The 18,355-nt window shown below is 34.7% G+C and overlaps 1 protein-coding gene across 1 annotated transcript in view; it reads left to right on the top strand.

The window, feature by feature from the left end:
- The first annotated feature begins 1,635 nt into the window (after window positions 1–1,635).
- Window positions 1,636–18,355, top strand: part of LOC150095267 (otoferlin-like) — a 158,022-nt gene continuing 141,302 nt past the window's right edge. The window contains exon 1 of the mRNA XM_090410633.1: window positions 1,636–1,756. Coding sequence (XP_090266759.1) covers window positions 1,678–1,756 — 79 coding nt within the window. The 5' untranslated portion in view covers window positions 1,636–1,677. The remainder of the gene's footprint in view (window positions 1,757–18,355) is intronic.

Raw genomic sequence — 18,355 nt, 5'->3', positions numbered from 1 at the left:
GACGGGAGGAAGATGCAACCCTTTTCAGCGCTCTGCTCTCCATTTTCAACCATTTATGGGAGCTTTTGAAAGCTGATCTTGGATGATCTCACTGTGCTAATCCAATAATAAATCCGTATATGGAAATCATCCACAAGTTACACACTGGTAAAACATTATACTTGCTCTTTATAAGATTTTAAACTTTACAATCGAAAGATATATTTTTACTCTGAAAATCTACAGACGCAAATATCACTTTAATTAAAAAAAGCAGGCTTATTCAGTTACATCACTTTGATGACGTCATTTTAAAGCCTTTCTTTTTAAAACACACGAATATTTTTTTTCGTTTTAGTTTTATATGCTTACAATATATAGTTTTTTGAGACATAAAAGCCACAACAGATGAAAATGATTACTAATTCAAGGTTCACTATAATAATTAATTTTTACTGAACAAAATAAGTTAGCAAATGATCCAAGGTAAAAACATTCTGCATCTGGGATTACTTCTCAAGTCGTTAATCTTAATTAACATGGTCAACAAACAAAGGAGTCCTTTTATTCATCCTCTGTCTTTCTTTGTTGCCTCTTTAGATTATTCTTTTACTAAGAAAGTCTACAAGACAAAATCATTTTAAAAATAACTTGTACGTTTTACAATGTACAGGTTTACCACGACTGCTAGCGTACCTAAAAATGATTTTAGAAGGGAAAACATTCACGAAGCTTGTAGAAATTATTCTATTTTTGAATTGGGAAACAAAATGTTCGAAACTAATACTTTCAATTGGAATATCAAAATATAAATGTTATGGAATTAATTCTAAAACCATTAAAACTTGAATCCAATACGTGTTTGTTGGATTCCTTGAAAGCTGCTCGTGTATTATTACATTTGCTACCACCTGGAATGTTATACAAGCTGGGTATCAGGCAGAGCTAATCAGCTCTTCGTTCAGTTGGTTTGTTGCAGTCTGTGCTTCCATACCCGCAGACTAATCATATTTTCTTCATGGTCGAATACCATCGCATCACAGAAGTCAAACTCACGAAATTCTATCTTTACACACAATTAGAAGCGCGATGTCATGTTCTTCCTTTCTTCTCTCTTCTTTTTTTTATTAATCTCTTACCTTTCCGTGCACCTCTAGGCTGATAAGGGGCTCTGGGAAAATGCCCTGGGAACTCTATCGATTGACCAGTAACATTCACAGGTATCTTTTACATCTGGACCAATGAAAGTTCGTTCTTGCGGTAGTCATAGCAACGGCTCAGCCAATAGTAGCGACAGGGAGAAGTGAATGAGACAGGATGTGCACGTCGACACAAAGGGGGGAATTTCCTACAGTACAAACACTTACTCTCAGAGCAACAGCTTGTCGTCAGAGCTGACGTGAAGGAAACCATGCCGGAGTGACACCGCACCTCGCTCTGGCGATTTTTATGCAATTCAGTGGCACCCATTCACGCCTTCAAGCAAACAGCGATGTCTTCTAATAGGAAAACCGTGTGGGGTCTTTGTGTTTTGTGGAGCGTACGTTTGCTGGTGTACTCGAGTGCCGCATCGGTCTGAGAGAAAGTGAAGGTGGTCACCCCCTCGCCGACAGTCAATTTTTGAATGTCGTCTAACTGATTTGAATCCCCCCCCCCTGCAAGCTTCCATCCACCCTTCGTGTCAAAGAAGGTGAGGTCATGGCCCTGAAACTAAGCATTCGGTCGGCGCGAGGTCTCAAGAGTCGGGCAGAGCGACTGGTCAGGGGAACGTTTAGAGGTAAGTTTCGTATACTTAGTTTTGATAAACCGTCAATAATGTTTTTAACTTTAAAATGAGCCTCATAATTTATTGTTGACCGGGAAATAAATTCACCCTTTTCTGAATACAATTAAATTTTTGAAACAATCGAGAATTCTAACGTTTTTCAGATGCAGCCGATTTTCAGTTTGATTTAAAAAATACATTGTTAAGAGCATCACAGGAAATATCTCGTGCCCTGGAATCAATGAAATCCTAATAGCTATCACGTGATTAGTGACGTTCAGATTTGCAACTGACATGGTTATTATTATTACACATGCACAATACTTTTCGCTAGAATATGCGTTTATCGCTGTGCTCTGTCGACTAAAGTACGCAACGTACATTTTGGAACTGTGCTCTGTAGCACGTCATTTGCTTTTAAAACAAAAACAGCACTGTAACGAAGCGCCTTCCATTTATCTACCATACAGCAACATGTTAATAATTGTACAGTATTGATCAGTCCACGTACTGATTCCCAAATGTGCATTGTAGCTAGCGATACGTTACAACTAGTGGGTTAGTTCCACGTGGTTTTAATTTGACTCCCATGGGAAGTGATTAAAGAGTGTCTAGGAGATTTCTTGTTGCTTCGAAATCAATAAAGAATTAAATACAATAGATCCACCACTACTACTATGACATTTGACTTTTATTTGGTCGGTAAACTTCATACAGTCTCTGTAATCTCAGCATACTACTCATCGAAAGTGAAGATGCTGTAGCATGAAGATAATATGAAGCTCAGGATGACCCAATTCCTCTTTATTGAGATAGAAAGTGGCCTTCAAAATTGCAATAGAGAAACCACGTGAAAATGCATCCTCAGGATGCAATCTCTCTTTCGCATCCCTCACTTACACAGTTGGGGATAATCTTGCGTCACGATACGTGCGAAATGCATAATAATAGGCAATTTGGCGAGGCTGCTCCTGATGTTAAGGATCTTCGTACCATATGCTTGGTGATAGAAACGGTTGCTGTGGCAACGGAGATGTAATGAGATTGATTGTTTTCGGATGATGGTCGCACAAACTTTACTCATCTATAAGTACATTTATTCTCCAGCCTTGTTACAGATGGTTAAGCCTCAAAAGTGCATTAGGAATGGAAAATTTGACAAAAAAATTTTTTTAAAGACAATGTTTATGCACGTATTACTGCCACTGATATATTGATGACGGTAATTAAGTCTAGAGGAAATAACAGAATTGATATAGTGTTCAAAATTTGTAGACACTTTAGAATAACTGAAGCATTAAATGGCAAAATTTTCATAATGCTCAGAGTAATTTTAACAACCACCATATGTTTCGAATGGTCATTAAAACCCATCCTTTTACAGTTATTGTGGTCCATAAAAGCTCTGTTTCATTCTTTTATTACTCTATAAATCCACTTTCTGTGAAATGATAATTGTTCATCCCATACTGACTGTGTTTACAGTAAGGATAGACGATTTATGTGTTTAAACACTTGCTTTAGCACATTGCGGTTTCCGTACTCAAAAGCTTCTGTTCATTGCAATATTTCGTATTGTTGGGTGTCGTTTTTAAATTTAGCTATAACAATGGACTTAAACGTTAGTTATAAAAGATCGACAGACCATTGTTATTATAAAACCACAGACTGTTTTTATAATTGCAATATTAAATAAACAGTTTGTATTTTATTTAATTTGCTTTTTTGCTATATTGTAATCTCCGAATATTTTGTTATCGACATATAAATAATGAAATATGCTAGATATAGGTAGAATTCAGTTAATTCAACAAAGCTTTGAATTCTACCGAAAAAAAAAAAAAAAAAAAAAAACACTAGTAATAAGTTTTCATTTTATTTGATTAAATAAACTTTTCTGTTTTTCACTTTTGTTTTTAAGGGTTTTAAATTTAAATAGCGGATTATAGTTTGATTCTATTTGTTGCATTCCGTTTTAGTTTCCTTGCTATTAAGCTATAAAGTATCCGGTGTCCTTGCTACCGCCTCTAGCGGATCGAGAAAGCGGTCGATGCCTCATTTCCGTAATGTAAAAGCGCTTCATAATTTATCGCAGCAGTTCGCGTGATGGTAGCAGAAAAGCAACAATCGGGGTAAAATAGACAGAAAGAAAGAGAGAGAGAGAGAGAGAGAGTATATGGTTTCACGCACGCTATTACAAGTTGAATGTGCCATCCTGAACCTTCCCCTACCCCCAAGACTGTTAAAAAAAATTAAAGCATGGGATATTTAACAAATATTAGATTAATTTTGTATTTGCAATCTTTCTTTTTATCCTAATTCTTCTCATAACTTCTCTTTTATTTCTTACTATATTTTCTTTTAACTTACCGCTCTTTGAGACTTGCATACGTAAGGAATACGCCCCAACCACAAACTACTTTATGCAACAACCTCGTCTATCGATTGTTGAAAAGGTAAAAATAAGAAAAAAAATCACACCGACCACTTGTTTGATCTCTTGCAGTAATAAAAGCAGTCTATGGTTTCATATAATGGTCTAATCGATCGATCCACAATCATAGAATAGATACAAGTGCTGTAGTTGAATGAATGGTGCACACTTGCGATAGCACTGTTTGTTGAAAAGGTCACTAACTTTCTTTGGCAAAAGGCGTAAGGAAAAACAATCACATAAATGGAAGAAAGTGTATCAATAAACCACAGAAATACAAACACATTCTACAAAGAATATGGATACTTATTGTAGGATACAGATTTTTATCTATTCTACTGCGATAAAAAAGAAATAACCCGAATAAAAGTAGTTGAATTTTTAAGACAATTTGTAATCTATAACAGTTAAAAGTTTGGTAGGAAACTTAACCAAACATGGCTAGGTTAGAACATTTTTTCATACGTTTAATGAAAATAATTAACAATATCATCAACAAAGCTAAAGATTCGTTTATTTACTTATTTTATTATTAATAATAACAGTTGACTCCTAACAATACCATTTAGAATCATTCTTGTTTATTTCCTCATTATTAACAATAGCTGTCACTAACAATAGCTTACATTTACTCCACTCAATTTCCAGCCTATTAATATATATATATATATATATATATATATATATATATATATATATATATATATATATATATATATACAAGAAAATGAAGACGCAAGGGATCTTGGTGTATTGATGGATAAGAATTTAAAGTTCAAAGGTCACATAGCAAAAGTTGCGAATACAACTCAGAGGATAATTGCAACGTTGAAGAGAACTTTGACATGGATAAGGAAGTCATTTTGCCTCTTTATAAGGCTTTGATAAGACCACACTCTGGATTACTGTGCGCAGATTTGGTCTCCCGGATTCCAAGGGGATAAAGAAGTTGTGGAAAGGATGCAAAGAAGACTTACAAAGATTATATCCGGATTATGGGATTTAGATTATGAAGACTGATTGCGAGTATGTGGATTACAGACTCTGGTTAACAGGAGAAAGAGGGGGTGATATGATAGGGGGTCTATAAATGTTTGAATGGGTGTTATAGCATTTCAATTGATGAAATTTTTCGTTATATGGAAGGCGGGGAGAGAACACGGGGGCATTCATAGAAGTAAAGGTTGTTCACAGTCAAGAAAGGGGGGTAAGGGCTAGGTTGTTCTTTCATAGGACAGTGAGTGAATGGAATAGTTTGCCAGTAGGGTTAGTGTGAGCATCTAGTGTAAATGAATTTTTAAGGAAAGATATTTGGATGATTTATAGCCTTCCTCGATGAGTCCTTGACTTCCCGGAGGTCTCAGATAATAATAATAATAATAAGCAATAAATAAAAGGGATGTGGGATGGAGAAATGCTCTGGAGGCAATTGGAGAAAGCTTACCGGAGAAAGGAATACTACAAAAAGAGAATTAGAGATGACAAATGTGTACATAAGGATATTCAGAAAGTCCGGAGTCGTTACATTGAAACATTGTTAGATGAGTAGTGATAGAAAACATTTAGAGTCGTGGGAACATTTCGATATTCAGGTAGAAAAAGTTTGAATGTGGAAAGAGCCGATCATAAGCGATCAGACATACTCAGCTGTGGACACATAAAGAGGCTACTCTGATCACAAAGTCGAATCCCGGGTGATTGGAGTGACGCTCTCCAAAGTACCCATCTATAAAAAGGGAAATAAAAATGAATGTGAGAATCACAGAAGAATTTAATTTTCTTGTTGAGTATTTCGGGAAAGAGTGATGGAAGCACATACTTGAAAACACGCTAAGAAAACTTGGAAAGCGATTTTTAGGTCAGATAGAAGTTGTCGAGATGAATTAATTAATACAATTAAACTAAGATAATTAATTCCATCTTTCTTATAAGTTCGTGGTTTACATTTTTTTCTTCGATTGATGGCGATCTCAGGAGTACGTCTTATCCATTGTATTTTGAATCCCTTTTATATTCTAATAACAAAAAATAAGATGTTTCTCCAAACGTGCTTCTTCTTCACGTATAATACCAACTAACCTAAACGTGTGCCCTATTCTTCTGCATCGTATTTATTCTTTCAATCACCGCTACTGATTGTTCTACTTCCATCCAGCTCTTGTTATTTCTGTTCTTTCTTGATATTTCTGTGTTATTTTCCTACTTAAGAATATTATTTCAACACTTTGATTTGACATTATTATTTGGCGTTAATATAATGTATAGCAATATTATTTGATTTTATTTATTAAATATTTATTCTGGTGTACTTTGAATGTTTCAAATATTTAAAGTTTATTTAAATTTTTTTAATGTCTTTATTAAAATATGTTGTAATATTTTTATTTTCATCCTTATTTTATAAACAAAGATTCTTTAAAGTCAGGAAATCGCAATAAAAAATGAATCGAATTCGCAGTAAAAAAGCAGATTGGCTTTGCTGATCCAATCTGACGCATTTGTCTTTTCAGCTTTCTTCTTTTGTACTTTTTGGAATTCTTGGAAGATAAAAGAAAAGTTCCACAGTTTTTATCTTCTTTGTGCGTCTACCGTCTCTGTCCTTTATCTTGTATCTTATCTTAAACACGTACTTGTTTTTCTTTTTATCTTTCTTGCGCGTGTTATTTTAACAGACCTCGCTTCGCAATTCCTTACCTCCTGGTTGTTTTTCTTGCCAGGATTCAATCTCTTCGTCTTTTGTTATTTTCGGTTTCACAGTTTATCGAATGATGAATCTTCTTTCCGATATACACCCTCTGTCCAAAAAGAAACCGAACTTTTCCAAAATAGAAGAAACTAGTGGCGCCACCTGTTGTATCTTTTTGTTATCGAAAGCGGCAATCAACTGTTTATAACATTTGTTTCATTACAAGCCGAGTTACAGTACTAAGAGTGACAGTGTGTTTTGACGAACGGTCTGAAAATGAGTTTCAAACAGAGCTGCGATTGACTTTTGGGTTAAACTTGGTAAACGTTTTACCGAAACGCATCAAATGCTTCAAAAAGCATACGGTGATGAATGCTTATCCCGTACTCAAGTTTACGAGTGGTTTAAGCGATTTCAAAGTGGTCGTGAGATGCTTGAGGACGACGAAAAGCCGGGCCGTCCAAAAACTGGACAGAGCAAACTTAATATCAAAAAAATGCGTGATTTCATCAAAGAAAACCCGAAATCGTCCTTGAGATTGATTGAAGATGAATTGGGATTCCAAAATCACCTGTTCACAACATTTTGACCGGGCGTGTGGGCCTTCGTAAATTGAATCCGCGATTTGTTCTCCACAAGTTAACCGACGACCAAAAAATGTATCGAATTGAACACTGCAAGGACCTCATTAAAACCGCTCGTAAGGACTCAAACTTCCTTGAAACGATCGTTACTGGTGACGAAACGTGGTGTTTGGAGTATGAGCCTGAAAGAAAGCACCAGAGTGCTGAGTGGAAACCACCAGAAGAGGGGCATCCGAAAAAAGGTCGCTTGGAGAAGCAAAAGTAAAGACAATGCTGATTTGTTTCTACGATTCCAAGGGCATTATCCACAAAGAATTCGTTCCGTCTGGCCAAACGGTCAACGGTGAGTTTTATCTCGAAGTTTTGAAGCCATTGATAGCGAGAATTCGTCGTGTACGGCATGAATATCGTGACGACCGACCGTTCGTCAAAACACACTGTCATTGTTGGCACTAATACTCGGCTTCTAATGAAACAAATGTCATAAACAGTTGATTGACACAACACTAATGAAGGTTGCCGTCGACAACAAAAATATACAACAGGTGGCGCCACTAGTTTCTTCTATTTTCGAAAAGTTCGGTTTCTTTTTGAACAGACTGTAAATTCTGTACTTTTGCTATACAATACGGCACTGCCTAATCTATTAGAGTGTCAGTTTTTAAATTTCGTTTTTAAATAGATTTTATTCCGACTATGTGTGTGTGTGTGTGTGTGTGTGTGTGTGTGTGTGAGAGAGAGAGAGAGAGAGAGAGAGAGAGAGAGAGAGAGAGATGGATATCTGTGGAAGTCTATCATCACCACAGTACATGAAAAACTCTCATGTTCATCCTATAATTCAGAGTTTAGGGATTATCACACACACAGGTTTCCAAAGTGGGCTCGAGCTCTTTCAGAGTGCGTGTTGTTGATACGAAGTACTTTTCTAGACCGCAAAATCTTTTTAGAATCCTTTGCTTACTTAACGTAGTTTAGTTGTTATGCAGTCTGTAAAATTCCAACTTAGAACGTCGGTGATTTTTGAAAGTAAACTGCAATATTGATTTTTATAAACACTTCAAAGTTATTTTTAAAATTTAAATTTACCATCAACATAGCAGACATAAAGTAGGGTCTTGGAAAGAAATAATTCATATTTCAAAAATTTATATTTAGATTTACATCATAAAAATGCGTATATTGATAGTTAATATTTATGTTTCGTTGGTTTGTTTGCACATTTTATTAAAATTTATAAAATATTTTAAGAATAAAAATTTACGTGACTTTTAATTTAAACCTTAGCCACCTACGATACGAAATGGACTGTACGATGGTGGTGTGAAGAGTTGTCGGTGTTGACCATAGATGGCAACACTATCGGCCAGATTTTTTTTTTATAAGTTGGTACATCTGTCGTAAGCATCCATGTGAAATTGCAAGTCATTCTATCAAGTAGTTTGTTTTATACAGATCTCTGAAGGAACAGTGTTGTTTGTATCCCTTGAAATGGATAAAATCGAGTATCGTGGGTTATAAAATTTTTCTTTGTAAAAGAAGTTTTAACGGCAAAAGAAATTCATTCGAAGTTCATAAAAGTTTATGGGCACTCTTCTCCTTCGTTTCTCACAATTAAGAAATGGGCTGCCGAGTTTAAACGTGGCCTACCAGCCCTGAAGATGATCCACATGGAGGACGTTCAAAAGGTTTAACAACACCAGAAATCATTGATCAGTTCACGATATGGTATTGGATTACCGGCGAGTCAAAGTGCATGAAATTGCTGAGACTATAGGCATTTCAAAAGAACGTATAGGATATATTTTGCATGAAGGATTGGATTGCATATGAAAAAGCTTTCAGCAAGATGGATGCTGCGCTTCCTCACATCAAATACAAACTCGCGTGAAAATCTCTGAACAGTGCTTAGAGCATTTTAACAAGAATAAAACTGATTTTGTGCGTCGATGTATTACTATGGATGAGACTTGGGTTCACCATTACACACCAGAATCCAAACAGCAGTCAAAACAGTGGACAGAAGCTGGTTGTTCAGTGCCAAAGAAGACAAAGTTGTTTCCATCAGCAGGAAAGGTCATGGCATCGGTGTTTTGAGATGCTAAAAATCATTTTGTTTTTTAATTATCTTGAAAAGGGTAAAACAATAAATGGGGAATATTATTCCGATCTTTTAACCAGACTAGACGAAAAACTTCGTGAGAAAAGATCGGGTTTGCAGATGCAAAAATCATCTTTCATCAGGAGAATGCACCTGCCCACAAAAGTGTTTTGGCAATGAAAATTAAGGGATCTGCACTATGAATTGTTGGAACATCCACCCGATTCCCCAGATTTGACTTCCTATGAGTTCTATCTCTTCTCAAAACTAAAACTCTTCCTCGCTGGTCAGCGTTTTTCTTCGAATCAAGAGCTGATTGCAGCTGTAGAGGGGTATTTTGCAGATCTTACTGAGTACCACTACAAGGACGGGATAACAGTGCTGGAGCATCGCTGGAATAAATGTATTAGTCTTAAGGGAGATTATGTGGAAAAAAGAAAAATAATGTTTTAATTATAAATTAATTTTTTCATTGTTAAGCCGAGAACTTTCCAGACCATTTTCGTGCATTTGCAATCTTTTGTGGATGCGATTGTTATAAAAATCTGGAACAATATTTTTTATATTTCGCAAGGGAAAAAAGTGTTTACAAAATGAGCAAATAGTTTTCATGTCTCGACAAGAGCAACAATCAGAACTGGTTGTTGTTTAAGTTTGTAATTTAATTAGGTTTTATTTATTTTTTAAAAAGAACATGCAGTTTAGATCTATAATAATACATGAAGAACTAATTATCATAATTTTTTTATCATTCTTTACTCTAAATGTAGACAACGTTTAATTTTGACTTGTCATTTATTTTCAATTATTTAAAAAAAACGTATTTTTTAAAATTAGATTTCAAATATGACAGAAGAATTATCTTAAAATAATACTATTACATTTTCTCGACAATTAAGCTTGTGGGAATGCTTTTAAATGATTAGAAATGTTAAAAAGGACATTAGTTGCTCTTTATATAGCTGCCTTATTGTGAATGTAATTTCAATTTGCTTTAGCTTAAATTAGATAAAAATATGGATAGAATGCAGTTGCTATAAGTGCTTATTGTATTACAAATAGAGAATAAGGGAAGTTAAATCCCATATATATGAGTCATGTAACAGTTTAGGGCGACACATCAACACACTTATTCTTTTCCAGTAGGTTGGATTTTGTGCATTCAGCTCACAGCACCGTTGCCATTATGTCTGCAACAATCCGCTTGTGATTTACACGCAACAATGCTTATTATATTCATAGCTATATTAGATGCATTCTGCATTGTTTTATAGATGTTAACAATTACTAGTGAATAGCTATTGTTACGAAATAAAGACAATATACAACTTCTGGGTAAAACAAAGCGGTGGAAAAATTGGCTTAATTAAAATGTATATTCAAGCAACTAAAGTCAATGCGATGGTTATATCTATGTGTAATAAACCTGGATTCGAATCCTGGCTAGAATGAGAAGCGTCTTCCTAAGGACGTTTCAACTGAAGGTGAGTTAATCGATCTAGAGGTATTAGGTTTTTGGTAGATTTAGGTAGATGTTTTTCATCTTGATAACAATGTTCTGTGTGATGGATAGAGAATACACCGTAGTCATTGCCGCTGTATAACGAATCCCCCCCCCCCCAGTAGAAAATTGCGTTTTATTTTGAGTCCCATTACTGGCTCTTGTTTTCGTGGGTAACGCTCTTTTAGCTAACACTAATGCACGCTAAAACACCCAAGCCGGAAACTGCAGTGATATCAATTCATGTGGCTATCAGTGTCGAGCACGACTGTCCTCTTTTAGGATGATGTAGCGCCGTATATCGCATCCCTTGTGGAAACACCGCTACTGCTACTACATATGTTCGGCAGTGAGGTAATCAGCATGCACTTTCAGTGATCACTTCAGTTTCCAGCTGGTGGGAGGTCTGAAGACAAGTATCCACCGCTGTGTAATGTCCACATTTACGTAAGAGATGATCCTAAAACTCATTCAAAAGTACATTTCCAGCCTGCTGATATTTTAGGCCTTTTTTTAGTCTCAGAGGAAACAGAAGAGATATTTGGATATTCTATCTCTATTTTTATTTGTGAAGCATTACGATTGGCTGTTAGACAGACTGATGATGAACATTGATAGCAAATTACATTCCTGAGATGAAAATTATAAACAATGCTGTGACGTAATAGCTTTTCCACTGAGTAAATTAATTATGACGTCAAACCTAATGAGTCAGTCATTGTTAGCGCTAAGTGAGATTTTAAACAATACGATTTCATATAATTCTAATTTTAAGTTTACGTGCAAAATAACGTAATTTTAAATCTAAACTGAAATATATTTTATCGCAATCTACCTAACTCATCAAAATTAGTTTACCTAATAATAATAATTATAATAATTGCTAAATATCGAATGTTTAACCTGCTTAACGCGTTTTGATGCAGTTAACAATTCTCCTCGTTGTAACATTGTTCCTTCTTACGTGATGTCTTATAGGGATGATATTGGAGCTCTTCGTAGTGCGGCATCAGATTTTCACATCTTACCTCTCCGTATTTTTCTCAAGAGATTGTTGTTGATGTTGTTCGGTCTTCAAGCGTATCTTTCAAATCTACCTTTTTCACTGAAATTTACTACATTTTTGTTATTTTTCCTCAAAGTTTTTCGAGAGTTGTTCTCCCCTAATATTCTAGAGCAATTTCCTTCCTGCGTTTTCTCTTTCATCCACCGCTTTGAATTTCCGCATCACTTTGATGTCAGCATTCTTTTTCTCCCTCTTACAAAATGCCAAAACAAATAAATATATAAAATAAAAAGAACTTAATAACAAGTGTTGAAAGGTTAACAAAAAATATCCCAACTGATGCTTTTCGGCGATTTTCAATTTTTTTTTTTTAACGTGACTCTTTTCACCAAAGGATACGCACTTGCAATACATTATTAGTATTACAATATTTTTTAAAAATCATTTTTATAGTTTTTCCATGGTCTGGAATTTTTTAAAATTTTAGTTAAATTTTTTTTTTTAAATTTCAATTTTCAGTGTTTTTTGTTTGTTTGTTCTTTCGTTTTCTATGTAACTAGTAGTAATAACCAGTGGCGGTTCGTGGCTTGAAATCGTGGGGGTGCTACAACTTTCGAAATACACGTGTTTGGGTAAAATATCAAAATTATGGTAAAAATTAAAAAAAAAAAAAATAAACATGAAAAAATATTGTTTATCATCGATAACATTATACAGTTTGGTATAATTCAATATTACTTAAAAATAAAATCCATTCCTTTAATTGTAATTAAAGGAATGGATTTACAATTTTTGGACATTACAATTGAATCCTTTAATTGTAATGTCCAAATATTTAAAGAGACGGAGCAAACACGATAAGCACTACGAACACTCTACTACCGGCGCAAACTGCACATAAACAACAGTGGAACTGCACGACGGACAGTGCCGCATTACGCTAATAGCTCGCATCTCACTATGACGTGCATATGCTTGCGCGCGTAGCAATACGACACTGTGGTAAACAAGTGCTGTTAGCGTCCTACGCGCCCTCTTAAGTGCTACAAGATGGATTTTTATTATTTTTTATACAAAATAAGAGAATTGTGTAGGATTGTTGATGACAAAATTAAATATTACCAGCAAATATAAATAAATTAATAAATATATTTATATATCGGGAAAAATCGGGGGTGCTGCACTTCCGCAGTGCCTATGCACGAGCTGCCCCTGGTAATAACTGCATCTGTTTTGAAACTATGGAATTCCTCGCGCCGATTACTTTCTTCTGACAGTAGAATCCAATATTTCATTAATCAGACGTCTGCAGAGCCAGAACTTTTATAATTTCATCGTACCTACCAGTCATCGATACATCGTCTGAAGCTCCGTCGTTTTCTCACTTTGAGCGGAGTCTTACCGTGGTAAAGGTTGAGACTTCATTTCGACCTCGTCTTCCCAAAATAAGTTCTTAAAGTAAATATTGAGAATGTAAGAATTCTTTTGAAAAATAGCAAAGACTAAATGCTTAAAATTGTACCTTTTAATTCTAAGGGCACCTTCATCATTTTCATGATGCGAAACACATTTAATATAATAAATTCTATAAATATAAAATAACAAGAATTGGCTGGTTTTCTAAATGTATCTTGAAGTATTCCTAACCGCTCGTTTGATAAACGATAAAATTATCATAATAAAATTCATCTCTAGGGGACGCTGCTAAGAGGGTTTGCTGTGTTCTAAAACATTAGATGACGCTTAATATCAAAGACCTTTCATTGGGATTTCAAAATCCATCATCGACTATGTTTCGCTCATACAAAGCTCTTGTGCAATAAGCAGCACATCATCGAATGGTATAAAAAAGGCTAATGGTGTTCAAATGTAAAACATGGACATGCAAGTCATCTATTTTTGCCGTATACTTCCATGTATCGTATGCAATCCTAAAGGTCTTCTTTGTCATTCGTGTTTGAAACTAAACAACTACTACTGATGTAAAAATCCAATGTGCAGATACGTTGATATCGATTATATGTTGCGCAAAAGATTCACATTATTTACCTCACATAGAATATGTCTGCATTTAATGGAAAAGCCCAACTGGTTCTCCATCAAGCGTCAGATTTATACTTTCGTATGTACTGCAACTACAAGCACTATTGTGAAAATTATTAATATAATTGTTATCATTGTGAAAAGTATTAAAACTCAAAAACTCTTAGGGCTCACAGGTCACGTTCAGTAGCGATCTTACGTTTCACTGGGAACGAGATTATTGAATGTACAAAGCATTGCATGCAGTGAATTGTATACTGTGCCATATTCTGCATGATTAATATGAATCTATTTTTTTTTTTGTGTGTAGAATAACACAATTAAGTTGGTGTGGATGCTGTTGATCATTTTGACATGTTTTCCATCGTCTAATTTTTTTTTATTACTTCTACGCGAACCCGGATGTTGCTCGTTTGCGGGTGAATTTTCAACTTTTAAATGGAGAGCCGATTTTTTTTTTTTTTTTTTTTTTTGTTGCTTACTGTGTCCCATGAAAATCGTCCGCATCTTGTCATTTTTTGACTTCGTAATTGACAGAATAAAAACTAAATAAGCAGAATGTGTTAAGTGGTTATAGTTAGGGAAGACAAATGGTAATCTCTACGTAATACAAACATCAAATCATAGATTATTAATAGATATAATAAACTGACACCTTCTGTCTATTCTTGTTGTCCCAGCGATAATTGAAACCACTGAAGCCAACAGTTTCTTATTGTTTACTCTGCATAATATAATTATATTCACTTTCTTACATGCGTTATATTTTAATTCTCCATTTTGTATTCCAGAGTTGGTTTGATAATTTATTTATTTTTATTCCCATTGTGTGGGACTTCTCCCCCTGTTTTTGTTTCAATAATATTCTCGTCTCGTCTTCTCCCGTCTCGTCACCGGAAGGTGCTAACAGGGACACAAAGATACAGAAATAACACAAGGCAGTAAATAGTGTAAAAAAACTTTATTAGGCCTAACTGAACAGCTCAATAGTACTTGGATACATAATATGGTAAACGAGGTGCATGTCTGCCATCTCAACGTTCGTAAAACGACGCATGTTCTTCGTACGACGTCGAAAGCTTAATGAGGAAGCCCCAATTGCTCACCTGGAGCGCTGGCGAACAGCGCCACCTATCACTTTCGAGTGACATTTTCGGTCATGCTTTCCTATGTGAATAGGGTTGATTTTGATGTTCTCTACCTCCCCTCAAAGTTTGTACGTGGAATTTTGAACCACCCTGTATAAACATCTATTCAACTGAAGGTTCTGGCTTCCATCTTATACACGGGCTTACTTCAAGATAATTGTTTCAATTTAATAACAGGGCCACACCTAATGTCTACTTCGTATCAGTAGTTGTCTCTTCATATGAAAATAACTTCTTTAATAGAAACTATTAAAGTTTTTTTCTATAGTTTTAAATCCTTTAAAAACTACAGAAAAAAGGTAGAATGATAGCTATGGTTTCAATGGAATGCAGTTTGAGTTTTCCGTGACATCCATATATTACAAAACGTCACTTAGCAACCCAAAAGACTCTTTTAAGTCTTGGTCGATGAGTGTTCTACGCAGACAGAGAAGACACAACTATCAGCTGTAAATAAAAAGAAAAAAAAAGCACGATTCTTTGAATAAAACATTAACTTGCCTGTGTTGTTAAACTAGACTAGGCTACTTTTTTATGATTGGATAGATCGAAGAAAAAACGTCAATGATGCTAATTTACCGAATTTCTTTTAACTTAATTTAACATTGAAAGTAAGTTAAAAGAAATTCGAGAGTATGCAGAGACATGTACACGCACGTGTTTTTTTTTTTTTGTTGTTGTTGTTATTTCTGGAATAAAATCCAGGTCTAAGTTATGTATAAGTTTTAGGTATTCTTACTTGGCAGTTATCCCATTTAAATTGGAAGAATAATACACAGACGAAACTGTGTTTGTTCTGAAAGAAAACTCATCAGCCAACTCTGAAAAGCAAAGTCGGACTTAGCTGATGGTTTTTCTGCCACAGTAATGACGATGATTCGCGAGTGTGGGAGATCTAAGTTTAGTAATACTTTTTTCCCCCTGTGAAGCTACCGAGCCAGCGCATTTGATGTTTCTCTTCATATTACTGTTCATTTAACCAACAATCAGGTCCATAGAATATTGCAAGTGTTATTAACAATACAAAACTATCGATCGAGTAGTAATTGACAATCACGTCTGTGCCATGTCTATACTTAATTCATTTATAATTTATCCTGCTTGTATGTATTAGTGTATTCGGCACGTTAGTCGTTTGCAAATAAGTGTCTGGAATTATTACACTTCGTTGTTTAATGTATGTAGATGACTTTGTCCTTTTAAATGAATATTTCAAGAGCTTTCGTACAAATTATCCAACTTGTTTTGGTAAAGGTAACAAATTTTGAATTTTGAGATTACCTCCTCGCTTATTGGATGCTTGAAAAATGTCCACGTTTTGGTTTCTAGAGCAGAGTTTACGGATTGTGTTAAAATAATTTTAAAAAAATATATAAAATTGCTAAAAATAGAAAAACTCATTAGCCCACCCACTCTTATGGGAGTGAAACTAATAAATTTATACGAAAAAAGAGAGACATTAGTCAAAACACCGAAGTAGCACTTAGTGTCATGTACAGTGTTTAAACTTAGTTTAAACACTGTACATGACAGTGTTTAAACTAAGTTTAACTTATGGAGCTGAGAGCTAGGTTAGCAATAAAATACGATCAAAGACAACAGGCCGAAGATATAAACGTTACGAGAAAGATTATTGGAGTCACCAGATGGCATCAATGGCAGAATCATATTAAAAACGAATGCATAAGCAGAGCTGATCTTGGGTGGTAAACAGAATGAGAGAAGAAAGGTTAGCAAGTGTCTGAAGCAAAAATGGCAGAGAAAAAGCTCTACACGACGACTAAGATGGATTCATGCAGTTAAGGATGTTTTAAAAGATTGGAATGTAAGAGCTTTTCAAAGGAAGAACTTGTTGAATAATAGATACGTAAAGAAATGTTGGTCGTAAATCTGTGAGAAATATTAATTGCATTGAATGTCCTAATATGTAATCTACTACTACTTGAGCGTAGACAGTATACTGACAAAATTTCTAGGATTGTGTTGTCCAAAGAAATTACACGTAAAATAAGCGTTTGCCCTTCTAATATCAACAACTGGAGAATTAATGATTTTTGAATAGGTCGGTATTCTCAAGTTTAGCACTCAGTAAAAGCGGTTTAAAAATTCTTCTTGAACTGTAAACACATTGAACGATATCCTACTGAATTAAGAAAAAACAAAGGAGAAACACTGTTTATTTTTTTAATTTATGGTAGACCTTAAAATAGTCCAACTTTAATAGTGAAAGTTAAGTTGCATTATGGTAATTAATTTTCATACAAACAAATAGTAAATCAGATCTTACAAATCCTGAATCAATTTATTTGTCAATATAGATTTTAAAAAAATTACACGGATCTCTAAACAATTTTATAAATAATAAAAGTAACATTTGTCTTTTTTAGTTGTAATCGAAGTCAAAAATATCACAATCATTTTATCTGGACGATTTTATTGCTAAGACACGAAGACATCTTGTTCCATTAATTTATCAAAGCATTTTGTCGCAGTGAATTATTTAAAATACTCATTTAGAGATAATTGTTCCTATTTATGTCAAATAGCACACGGGATGTCTCAAGTGTTGTTCTGATTGTAATTTATCGAAGTATGTTTTGCAACTTTTCTAGTAAATATTTGTTCCCGTTTTTCTTCCAACTGGGAATTCTGTAATAGTAGCTTGGGTCTGCAGCACTGTTTATTTCATTATTAATTCGTCTCACTCTTTAGCACACCAGACGTCACCTAAGATGTCTTTAGTTCTATCTTAGGTAACCTTTAACTTCATAAAACACGTGATGTTAAGGTAAATACTACGCATAAGTTAACGTGAGTTTAGTCATTTCAGGCTCATACTCGTTGCACATGAATCTCGTTAATGAGAGAGAGAAGGAATGAGTAAACTTATGTCTATTGTAGCACTTTGTGTTTGTTCTTGTGTAAGTAATGGTAGGCTATTGTTGAGATTAACGTCACCAGTGCAGGTCAGTTTTGTTGACTGTAGTTTCTTTTATAAAATACAGTACATAGCCCATCTTTGTCCAAAGAATTCTATAAGATTAAGACGAGCATTTCGTGCTGACGTCTAACCTTTTCTACTTCTTAGATCCATGTTATCCCCCTGTTCTC

The sequence above is a fragment of the Typopeltis vanoorti genome, chromosome 20 (assembly GCF_054136105.1).
Source record: "Typopeltis vanoorti isolate ZY-2024b chromosome 20, IOZ_Tvanoo_1.0, whole genome shotgun sequence".
NCBI lineage: Eukaryota > Metazoa > Arthropoda > Arachnida > Uropygi > Thelyphonidae > Typopeltis > Typopeltis vanoorti.
The sequence above is the reverse complement of the archived record's forward strand: the minus strand, read 5'-3'. Positions and strand labels throughout refer to the sequence as shown.